Source organism: Mesoplodon mirus, assembly GCF_964341445.2.
Source record: "Mesoplodon mirus genome assembly, chromosome: 17".
Classification (NCBI taxonomy): Eukaryota; Metazoa; Chordata; class Mammalia; order Artiodactyla; family Ziphiidae; genus Mesoplodon; species Mesoplodon mirus.
In genome coordinates this window covers 78,450,400-78,462,742 of record NC_138993.1, presented here as the reverse complement: position 1 = coordinate 78,462,742, position 12,343 = coordinate 78,450,400, and the positions used below count along the sequence as shown (strand labels likewise).

General features: G+C 44.7%; 1 protein-coding gene across 2 annotated transcripts in view; it reads right to left on the bottom strand.

The window, feature by feature from the left end:
* The window catches only part of CDC16 (cell division cycle 16), a 28,830-nt gene extending 22,547 nt beyond the window's left edge, over positions 1 to 6,283 (bottom strand). Inside the window, exons 1-6 of one of the 2 annotated variants that reach the window (XM_082602329.1) lie at positions 6,116 to 6,283; positions 4,817 to 4,871; positions 4,619 to 4,716; positions 3,469 to 3,507; positions 3,063 to 3,203; positions 292 to 465 (exon numbers count right to left, since the gene is read on the bottom strand). In XM_082602329.1, coding sequence (XP_082458455.1) covers positions 292 to 465; positions 3,063 to 3,203; positions 3,469 to 3,507; positions 4,619 to 4,716; positions 4,817 to 4,871; positions 6,116 to 6,163 — 555 coding nt within the window. In that variant the 5' untranslated portion in view covers positions 6,164 to 6,283. The remainder of the gene's footprint in view (positions 1 to 291; positions 466 to 3,062; positions 3,204 to 3,468; positions 3,508 to 4,618; positions 4,717 to 4,816; positions 4,872 to 6,115) is intronic. The other variant, XM_082602328.1, reaches the window with a different exon arrangement.
* Positions 6,284 to 12,343: the final 6,060 nt, after the last annotated feature.

The following is a 12,343-nucleotide window of genomic DNA, read 5'->3' as shown; positions in this document are numbered from 1 at the left end:
TGCACAATGATGTTTTTAAAACTCCTGGGGGTTTAAAGTGCAGCTGTAAATCACTGAATCAGATCCTGAATTCTTTACAACTTTAAATCACTCATCACATCACAATCCCTGAAGATTCTGACTGCAAGAAGCACTGCACAATATTGTATTTTGCAACGTGCTTCATGTTTGAAGATGTGAAGGAAGTTAATAGGTTTATTTAAACCTGTACATAATAGCCCTGCTCTTGATTCTATAGATTTCAGGAAAAAAAAATCCAAACAGTATTAATTGTGCTAAACATAAAAACACCTGGGTTTCCAAACCTTCTTGGGCTGTCAACATGTGGTGTGACGTTAAAAGATCGAATGCTTCAAAGCAGTAGACGTCAAGCTTCAAAGCTTCTTTATAGCTGTAAGTAGCGAGGGTTCGGTTATCTAGAGCGTCATAGATTTTTCCTCGTAAAAGACAAATAGAACTCTTGATCTGTTGGAAAAACGATGAGTGACATACTAAGTCAGCACTACTGAAATTAATTTTTTATCAAAAATCATATATTGTCTGAAGGCTAACACTTCTTTTTTTTTTTTTACATCTAAAAGGATGTGCTCCACCCAATTTCAGACACAATATAAATTAATAGAAACATAAAAGCAAAGTAAAACTTCTCTCATCTATCTTCCTTAGGCTCTCCTCACTTCAACAAACCTTTATAACTAGCTTACACGTTACTGCTACTTTGTTCATTACTTGTTCTGTCTCAAACAGGGTGATGATTTACAGACAGCATACAGAGCATACATACATTAAATCAAACACGAAGACCGTTTGATAGGTGGATCTCAATGAACGAACCTTGGTAAATATTAGAAAACCGGCAGCAATGCAGCACAGGGGTTAGGAGCGTGACCTTTGGGAACTGGACAGCCCTGAGCTCAAATCCCAGCTGTGACGCTTACGAGTGACCCTGGACAATGCTCTAACCTCTCGTGACTCCGTTTCCTCCCCTCATCTAACTCACAGGCTCTGTAAGGAGCAGAGGTGGTACCATCTGTAGCCACAGCACACGGTAAGCTGCTCACACAGCAGCAACCTCACTACTACCATTAACAGGAGGATGCAGAAATCTGATTATGTTCCAGATTCTGAACCTCAAAAAACAAATAAGTGAGCTTAAAGATGGTCCAGACATGCAGCTAAAGTTGGTAATGGGGACTTGCCTGGTGGCACAGTGGTTAAGAATCCGCCTGCCAATGCAGGGGACACGGGTTCGAGCCCTGGTCCGGGAAGATCCCACATGCCACGGAGCAAACTAAGCCCATGTGCCACAACTACTGAGCCTGTGCTCAAGAGCCCAAGAGCCACAACTACTGAAGCCCTCGCGCCTAGAGCCCATACTCCGCAACAAGAGAAGCCACCGCAATGAGAAGCCCGTGCACTGCAACCAAGTGTAGCCCCCGCTCGCCGCAACTAGAGAAAGCCTGCGCACAACAACAAAGACCCAGCGCAGCCAAAAATAAACAAACAAATAAATAAATAAAAATTGCCGTCTCTCAAACCACTAAAAAAAACAAATAAATAAAATTGGTAATGGGATTCATCATAATATCACAATTCAAAAGTAGTAGAGGGGCCTCCCTGGTGGCGCAGTGGTTGAGAGTCCGCCTGCCGATGCAGGGGATACGGGTTCGTGCCCCGGTCTGGGAGGATCCCATATGCCGCGGAGCGGCTGGGCCCGTGAGCCATGGCCGCTGGGCTTGCGCATCCGGAGCCTGTGCTCCGCAACGGGAGGGGCCACAACAGTGAGAGGCCCGCATACCGCAAAAAGAAAAAAAAAAAAAAAAAAAGTAGTAGAGGACATTATGAGAGAATCTTAGACCTATGCAGTATCCTATGAGTTATTAAGAAAAAGTAGGGCTTCCCAGGTGGCGCAGTGGTTGACAGTCCGCCTGCCGATGCAGGGGACACGGGTTCGTGCCCCGGTCCGGGAGGATCCCACATGCCGCGGAGCGGCTGGGCCCGTGAGCCATGGCCGCTAAGCCTGCGCGTCCGGAGCCTGTGCTCCGCAACGGGAGAGGCCACAACAGTGAGAGGCCCACGTACCGCAAAAAAAAAAAAGAAAAAGTAAACTCATAAAATAAATAATGCATTACAAATAAATCATGCATTTCTTAGCAGTTAATGGATAAGAGGTCCAAGAATAATGATAATCCTCAACTCCCTCATAAATGTATTTCTTCACAAAAAAATGTGCTTCTTAAAAAGAAAAATAACCTAAGAATGTACAGTATTCCCACCTTCTTGAGATGAACAGTAGAGTAACCAAGTTCCTTCATAGACATGTTATAAAGAACAACTGGGAAATGGGGGATTGGTGGGTAACAGCTAAAGGGTACAGGGTTTCTCGCTGAAGTAAAAAAAAAAAAAAATGTTTTCAAACTGACTGTGGTAACGGTTGTACAGCTCAACGAATATATTAAAAACTGAGGTACTATGCACTTCAAATGCATGAATTGCATGCTATGTGAATTACATCTCAAGAAAGCTGTTAAAAAAAAGACTTAACAGTCCAGATTAGTAATCTGACCGTGGATGTTATTTATCATGTACATTCTATCAGTATAATCTCTGCCAGCAAGGAATTTGCAATTTTATGCAGGTATGAAGTATACAAACTGAAATACACAAAATAACATAAACAGTAACACCACACCACTCCCTGGAAATAAACAGTCTAAGGTAATCAAGGTTTCTTTGGGGTAAGTACAAAACACTGTTGAAATACAGTAAGAAGGGAAAATATGATTCCACCTGTGGGGAGGAGTTTAAGGTATCAAATGTAAGAAGAAAGAGCTTAAGTCTGCCTATTTCCGATTCAAGCATCTTAGGACACAATTACAACTTCTAACTGAGGGCTCAGAAATGTCTCAGAATCTTCCTGGGTTGGGAAAATTAAGTAAGTTGGCAATCAAACTATTTTAACATGATTGTACTCAAGTAAAAGAAGGTGATTTACATTTGCCCTATCATGTGGGCAATTCTTACTGATGTTACGGAAGCATGGCTTTTACAGTGTTACTTACTGAGGACTGTGACATTTCCCAGTCACTGGAGGGGTCTTTCAAGCTACTTTCATCCTTCGAGCATTTCCCAAACAGTCTTTTGTTGATCGGCTCCTCCATATCAAGAATATCGAGAGCCTGCTGATGTTCTTTTGCAGCAAACTGTGTAGAAAACAGAAACAGCGTTTGTCAACCATGACTTCTGATGCTAGGTACACACATGATCACAGTAGATTTTAAAAGGGTAATAAATATTATACCCACTCATTACTTAAATTTAAAATGTCTAAAGTAGAATTTTCTTTACGCATATGAGCTTTTAGTAAATGGAGAGTCAGTATTTTGAATTCTCACACTCATGGGAAGGATGTGTAACATTCACAACATTAAACGTCTATCGAATAAAACAAACTGAGAGCACACTTACATGGCATCTAGCTGCAAGGTAGCGACACGCTTCATACAACTAGGAAAGAAATCAATCTATTAAAAAAGTGATCCAGATAATATGCATCTTCAATCAAAAAGAAAACTAAAACCATGAAGTGAAGAAAGTCATTTTCATAATTCCTCTTTTACTCTCGCAGAGGAAAAAAACAGCCTTTTTAACCCATATTCATCATCAACCTACTGTTTACCAGTCACCAAGGATTCAAAAAGGAATAGGGACCTGCCCTCAAGGAGGCTGTGGCAGGGGAGACATAAACACAGCACAGTTTCTTTCATAAACTATGAAAGAATCGCATAAAAAATACTAACCAGTTGAATAAGAAAACATCTCCAGGGGAGAGGGTAACTTAGGAGTTGGTCAGCATTCCAGCACTGAGTCTGAATAACTGTCACACATCTAAGGAACTGCAAGCAGTCAGCATGACTGGATACACATTCCATGCACTGATGGTGGTGGTGGGTCAGACACAGACTGGAGAGAAATCAAGAAGCACCTGGGGTGCCTATGAATGCATCTGACTTTATCCTGTAGGCAATAGGAAATCACTGAGTTACACTGTGAGTGATGTGATCAGATCTGTTTCAGGAAGACCACCCTTTGACAGTTTAAAAGATGAACTGGAGACAAGGAAGGTGGGGTGTGGGAAAGATGTTACTGGAGAAAAGAGAAAGGAGAGAGGCTAAAACAACAAAACAGACAAATTACAGGCCTGACATGTATGAATGGTAATGAGATAGAAAGGACTATCCATACTTTCAGAGCTATTTAGGAAACAGAATTTTCAAAACTTAGTGATTAGATAGGGGGGTGGGGGGAGGGAAGAACAAAGTGACCGAGATTAGGAATAAGAAATTTTCTCTTGGACTTCCCTGGTGGTCCAGTGGTTAAGACTCTGCACTTCTAATGCAGGGGGTGCGGGTTCGATCCCTGGTCAGGGAACTAAGATCCCTTATGCCGCGTGGCGCGGCCAAAGGAAAAAAAAAAAAACGTACACAAGAAATTTTCTCTTTACATTTAATATGAAAAATTGAATCCTTAAAAATATTTTGACATAAAAAGAACATATACCTAAAATACTAATCTAATAACATTTTTTAAAAGCTTTAAGGTTCATACAATCACTTACTTTGTCCAGTTTTCGTGACCGAAGTGCATGAGCTGCTCTATGATACTGGGCTGTCAGGTAAAGACACTGAGCCAACCAGTAAACGTCCTGGGGTTCCTCTGGCGGGAAAATTACATAAATGGTCAGAGGTGCAAGGTAGAGTAGAAAGTTTTTTAAGGATAGAGAAATCAGAAAAAAAAATTAGAATCTGCCACTTACCATGAGAGAGTGAGGCTACTTTATCTGCCCAAAATAGAGCGCTCTGATACTGTTGCTGTATCCAAAAACAAACGAAAAGTGGTAATTGCCCTGTTACTTCAATCGTTTTACACAGATAGATATTATTAGAATGCTATATAATAAATCCACATCTCAGTACGATAGTTTTTTACATGTAGTAAAGGGTCTATCAATCATATCTATCTTATATCTCAGGTAGGTGAGTTTTAGTTCAACGGTGCAATAAAAATATCATTGGGAGACCTTTGATATATACAGTTGAAGAAGGTAGTTTTTTTTAACTTATACATTGCAAAATTATATCAGCAGGTATCTAAAGAAGTAGATAACTTAAGTGATCATTTTGCAACATCTAGCCATTAGTAAGGTTCTCAGTCTTTGCCTCAGTCCTCCTGGATACAAACCAGCAACTCTGCTGCCAGTCAATTTGGGAGGAGGAATGCTTCTGGGACGGTTACAAATCTGCTCAATGTTAGTGCCTGGAGGGTGGAACCAGGCCTGTCTCCTTCCTCACTGCATCCCCAGAGCCAGAGAAAAAATGCGCAGGAAGCATTTATTCAATTCAGCTGACTTATGGCAAACCAAAATACAGCCCTTCAGCGTGCTGCCAAACATTCAGCTGCTCCATTGCACATCGAACAGTTCACCGTGAACACGCTTTTCTCTCCCCTTCTTGGTTTCCAATTTATTGGGAGAGCATACATTTTACAAAAACTAAGTGACATCGCAGATTAAACTGATGCTGCTGATTCTGGAAACATTTCTTTCCCTTAAACACTGTTTGCTGTTCATTCAAGGGGAGTACAGGGAATGAAAGTGTAGTTGACAGGAACTTTTTAAAGTACTGATTTTGAGACTACAGATTTGTTTTTATCTTTATTCAGTTACATTCGGCCAAATAAGAAGGACAACTAAACTTTCCAAACATTTTCTATTAGCTAGCTAAATGCAAAGGCCACCCCGCAACTTTCATCCTAAAATAATCCTTCAACTTCCACTTAGCACGAAGTATGTGCTGAGCACCTCTGTGTCCGGGGTGGGCCGGCTGCGGAGCGGGGCGTGAACACGTGTAAGGCTCGCCGCGCGCGTTAGTGGCTTCACGCTCAGCGTTCCTCAGCCTCCCGGCTGCAGAGGGCGGGGGGCTCGACCCCTCCCTTCGGGGGCTCTACCCCGAACCAAAGCCCAGGCCCTTAGGACGGCGCGCCGCCAAGACCCCGACAGCAGCCGCCCTGCTGCCTCCCGAGCCCCGGCCCGCGCTCCCCGGATAGGGCCGCCCACCTGGTCCAGGTACTGCCGGACGCGCTTCCGCAGCCGCTCCAGGTTCATGGCTGCGTGGCCGGGGTCCGGCGCGTACCCTCCCTCCTGCTGCCAGCCGGGCAGTCCCAGCCCCCGCGCCGGCGCCGCGCCCCAAGCCCGGGACCGACCCCACCCGGCCGCGCGCGCTGCTCGGAACCTTCCGCTCCCGGCCCCGCCCCGCCCCGGAAGTCCGCCGCAACCGCGTCCCTCCTGGCGACGGAAACGGGCTTCGTGCCGTTAGTGCCGAGGCTCTCTCTTGGCCCTTAGGTGGCCGGGGTTCTCGTGCGGCCGTGGACGCCTTTCCTCTGCAACTCAAGCTGCCGCGGACGCGCAGCCAATGACGTGTCCGTGCGCGATTCGCTGATTAGCTCGTTCGGAGGCGGGAGCTTGGCAGCTACGGCCCCGCGGGTTCCGTGGTTCCAAGTGTGACTCGTATTTCCCGTGTAAAAACGGCGGTTTTTACCGGTGAGTGCACACGCCGTCCCGGCACGTGATGTAGAAGTTCTGCCTGTGGTCACCATGGCCAAGTGTCCCTTTCAGATTGTCTTTTTTTTTTTTTTGCGGTATGTGGGCCTCTCACTGTTGTGGCCTCTCCCGTTGCGGAGCACAGGCTCCGGACGCGCAGGCTCAGCGGCCATGGCTCACGGGCCCAGTCGCTCCGCGTCATGTGGGATCTTCCCGGCCCGGGGCACGAACCCGTGTCCCCTGCATCGGCAGGCGGACTCTCAACCACTGCGCCACCAGGGAAGCCATCAGATTGTCTTTTGGAAAAACCCAAAAGCTCATTCCTCAACCTCAGGTAGAGGAACCTGTGATATAAAGCAGAAACTAACACACCATTGTAAAGCAATTATACTCCAATAAAGATGTTAAAAAAAAAAAGAAGTAAGAACCGGAAAAGCGGGTCTATTAAAACCTTGGATCCATACAGTGGAATATTATTCAGCAGCAACAGTGAATGAGCTGTTGACACATGTATGAACCTTATGCCGAGTGAGAGAGGCCAACCGCAAAGGACCTCACGTTGTATGATTCCGTTGACAGATTCTCTCATTGACCAAAGTCTGCCCAGGCTCCCCGAACTTATTTCAGCTAGGCCTGGCTTTTGGACTTCCATGTTCCTTCCTGCATTGTCCAGTTTTTGCAAGAATTCTGATGTCAGTTTAGCCAGAATCCCCCACCCTGTACCTTCCTCATCCACTACAATCTCACAGGTGATATCTGATCACCCTGGCCCGCCTTCAGGGAGAATCCTCCGAACCCTGATGCTTCCTCTTAGCCACTTCCTACTGGTGGGCCCCCACCCGGCTCCTTGGCTATACATTCCCACTTGCCTTTGCTGCGTTCTGAGTTGACCCCAATCTCCCTCACTGCGGATTTCCATCTCAATGGTCCCTATACCTGCGTTGATAGTTCTCCACCTTTGAATAAAATCTTACAGTGCTTTAACAAAGGTCATTTGAATATTTTTTTCTTTAACACCATTTAAATGAAATATCCAGAATAGGCAAGTCAATATAGACAGATAGTTGAGTAGTAGTTGTCAGGGGCTGGAGTGAGGGATGGGGTTGGGCGGATGATAAGTGACCGCTAAAAGGTCCGGGACTTCTTTCAGGATTATGACAATGCTCTAAAATGGATTGTAATGGTTGCTGCGTAGCTCCGTGAATAAACTAAAAGCCACGAACTCTACACTTTAAACTTTATGGTATGTGAAATGTATCTCAATAAAGCTGTTAAAAACCCCTTTTTTTGACAAGTTGAACGCAGAAAGAAACATCATTTGACAAATATGTTTCACTCGACTTAATCTGCACAACATGGTGCCAGCAGTTAGCTGTGCAAAGATGAAAAAGTTATGCACACTACCTGAGAGCAGTCTCTGCACGTGTAAAATGTTCAGCCTAGTAGAAGGAGACGTGTGTAAATACATAAGTGCAAAGATGCAAGACTCACGAAGGAGTGGAGCGACTAACAGGGAACAGTCAGTACTACCCAAGTGAGAAATCAAGTGACATGTAAGCAATTGAAATGGAGATGACATAAGCTGAACCTTTCCTTCCCCATAATGAAGTTCAACTTTTAAAATAAAGGCAATGCATTCTCATTACCTAAAAAACAATTTAATGTAGACAGGCAAACAGCAAATGAAGGCAAAAGACAAGCTAGGGAGAAATTTGAAATCTACCATAAGATGCTAATTTCCTTTAGATGTAATAAGCCAGTGTAAAGAGACTGATGGCTCAAGAGAAAAAAAATGGGTAAATGACATGAAACTACAGTTCATAGGAAAAGAAATGCAAGAGAATTCTAAACATATGAAAGAAAGCTCAACTTCACTCATAATAAGAAAAATTAAAATAGTGAGATATCACTTTATATACAGCAGCAAAGATCAAAACGTTTGGCAACACTTTGTTGGCAAGAGCGGGGAACAGGCTCCTCATACGTTCGCGTGAGTGATGTTGATATGCTCTCTGTGGTGAACAAGTTGGCGTGTCTTCCAAAACTAAACGTGTATACTCTGCCCTAATGCTTCCAATTCTGGGAAACCTCTCATAGAGATGCATATTGCATGTGTGCAGAGTGACCTGCCCCGTATGGATAGTCATTACAACATTGTCTGCAAAAGCAAAAAATTAGGGACAATTTAACAACCCATCAGGTAGGAAACTGATTAAAGAAGTCACAGCATACTCACGTAGTGGAATACCATGCAGCTGTTTAAAAGAACAAGGCAATTCTACATGTGGATATGGAAAAACCTCCAAGATATATTAAGGGGGAAAAAAGGGATAGGGAAGTGTTTATCATATGTGACCGTTTGGGTAAAATAGAAAACTAAAGAATGGGTAGAAAGATCATTAAACTATCCCTGGGAGGACAAATTAGGCCATTGGCAACAGTGCAATGCCTTCTGGGAGAAGAGCTGGAAGTTAAACGGTGGTGGACGAGCGAGAGACTTTTCCCTGGGTATGTCTTTGAGCTCTTTGACTTTCAGACCATGTACTGTATTGCCTTTTAAAAGTAGACACAACCTTTATCATTATAAAATCCTAGGAAAGAAAGAAAATGCAGAGAAGCCAAAAGAACATAAAGCTTCCCATAAAGATTCCATGTACTCAAAAACTCTTCTCTAACTACTTTTGTGAGTTGCCTGCCATGTCCTTTTTCTATGCATACACATACACTGGATAATATTTTGAAACAGTCCCTTTAAATTTCTTCTCCTGTGTCTTTCCCTTTCCTCTTCCTTTCCCACCCCTTCCGTGCCAGCAGGTAATAATCAGCTCCATGCTCATTAACTTGGGGTAGGCATATGGCAGGCTATAGTTCAAGCCATATTTTCAATTGCTTCTTTCATTTAATGATATTATATATAATTACATGTGCTTTACCTCCTTAGATTTTGTCTTTTTCTGTCACTTAAGTTTCACATGGATGCGCTCTATAAAAGGCTCCCATGATGATGGTGTATACAGACTGTGGACATTGCCCTGCCCCGTCCCTCCTCCTCTTCTCAAAAACTATCACTGTCGATTGTTGTGCATTTTCTACTCTCCCTTCTGTGCTTTGAATGCACATATGCACATTTACAAATACATCTCTTTTCTTTTCTACAAAAATGAGGTGATACAGTATGTAATTATTCTGAGAATTGCCTTGTTCACTGGTATACCTTGGAGAAGTTCCCAGTCAGAACCTGCTTTGTTCTTCCTGAGGACTGAAAAACGTTTCACGTTATATTCATCAGACTAGGCGGAGTGATGATGCTTTACAAACTACCACTTCAGGTCACACCTCAGTGGCTGTGGTGGTTGATTTTATGTATCAACTTGACTAGAGCACAGGATGCCGAGACCTCTGGTTAAACATTATTCTGGGTGTGTTTGTGAAGGTGTTTTAGATGAAATTAACGTTTGAATCAGTAGACTGAGTAAAGAAGATTGCCCTCCCCAATGTGGACGGGCCTCATCCAACCCATTAAGGAGCTGAACAGAACAAAAAGGTACAGCCAGGGACTTCCCTGGCGGTCCAGTGGTTAAGACTCCACGCTTGCACTGCAGGGGGCACAGGTTCAATCCCTGGTTGGGGAACTGAGATCCCACAGGACGCGTGGCACCGCCAAATGATAAAAGCAAACAAACAGATAAAAAAGACACATGTTGCTTATCAGAGACACAACTTGGTTCCAAATCCATTTGATACAATCACCAGTTAACAAAATAATGGAGAAAAACGTGATTTAAGAAAAAAAAAAAGAAGGTGCAGCCAGACAGAGGTTGTTCTCTCTGCCTAACTGCTGGGTATTGACCTTCTCCCACCTTTGGACTTGGACTGGAACCCACAGCGTCAGCTCCCCAGGTCTCCAGCTCGCTGACTCAGACCCTGGCACTGCTCAGCCTCCACAACTGCACGAGCCAGGTCCTTACAGTAGGTTAACGTGCGTGTAGTCGCAGAGAGACATGTATCTTAAGATGGCAGCCGTTTCCTCCAGGAAACCTTTGGGCCCCCAAGTTGGGCTTACGTGTCCCTCATATACTTTTCAGTAACACCATTGTGATTGCCAGCTCATTTTTTTTTTTTTTTTTTTTTTTTTTTTTTGCGGTTCATGGGCCTCTCACTGTTGTGGCCTCTCCCATCACGGAGCACAGGCTCCGGACGTGCAGGCTCAGCGGCCATGGCTCACGGGCCCAGCCGCTCCGCGGCATGTGGGATCTTCCCGGACCGGGGCACGAACCCGTGTCCCCTGCATCGGCAGGTGGACTCTCAACCACTGCGCCACCAGGGAAGCCCCTGCCAGCTCATTTTTTCACATTGCCCTGTAGTCTATATGTCCCTTGGGAGCAAACACTGGTGGAGAAGGTAAGGAGAGGAGCTAAGTAGTCAGCCACCCCTGGTAGAACTCTAATTTTGTTTCCTAATCTCCAAGCGCTACCTGAAGTGGGTCGTGACTGATGTCAAAGTGTGGGCAGGGCTGTGCTCCTTCTAGAGGCTCTAGGGGAGGATCCGGCCCCCTGCCCTCTCCAGCACCTGGAGACACCTGCATTCCTTGGCTCCTTTAAAGCCAGCAGCGCAGCATCTTCAAACCTCCCCCTGATTCTGACCCTCTTGCTTCTCTCTCTCACTTATAAAGACCCTTGTGATTCTAGTGCTTCCGCCCCATTTACCCAGGAAAACTGCCTTATTTAAAATCCTTAACTTAGTCACCTCTAAAAAGTCCTTTTTGCCACTTTAGGTACCATATTCACAAGTTCAGGAATTAGGCGTGGACATCTTGGGAGCTATTACTCTGCTCACCACGTTACATAACCGAGTCGACCACCCAAAGGAATGCCTTTATTACACCAGGGTAAGAAAATATAAATGAATCAGACAAAAGCCATCCTTTCTACTGGAGGCCAACTCAAAGTGCATGGACCACCGTTTCCAGGACCATATTTTCTTTCCAGCACCATAGGCAAGTGCTTTACCCACTGTTACTAGAGGATAGTCGTGGGGTGGGGAGGGCAGCCGGGGCAGACGTGGGGGTCCTATGAAAACCTCAGAGCCACACCGTGGGAGACAGCAAGTGTGCTGTCTGGTGGGAAAGGGTCTCTGAAGTGAGACTGCCTCGGTTCAGATCCGGAGCAGAGGTTCCTCGACCTCTTGGTGTGTCGTTTCCTCATCTGTCAAGTAGCCCTTATTTCATATGACTGAGGTGTGTGAGGCCCCAATGAGATCATTCATGTACAGTGCTTAGAACAATGCTGAACATTTTCTTGTGATTATATTAACATGAATATCAGGATATATTGCATCGCATTGCATGATATTATATTATGTTATGAGTGGCATTTATTACTAGTGGCGATAGTTGTAGTAGAAGTCTTGCTAAGAAGCCTGGGCGGCACAAACCGGCAGCGTGAAACTCTATCTCGGCCATTTCTGGGTCCATCTCAAGGCTAGACAGTTTGCTCCACTTGAGGTCTCTGCACCAAGGCAGCTCTTGTTTACCTCCTGCCCCACTCAGCTCCACGGAATGGCTAAAAAGCAGTGACCAGGCTGCCAAACAAAGTTTCTGGAATCTCAGGTAGGCCCAGAGTTTCTCTGTTGTGCTAAGGCTGGCCAGGTGACTTGTCATACCCAATTTCATGTTTAGCGGCTTCATTGAACAATTTTTTTTATTAACTTGTATGTCTGTGTTAAAGTCATATATTTGAGATGAAT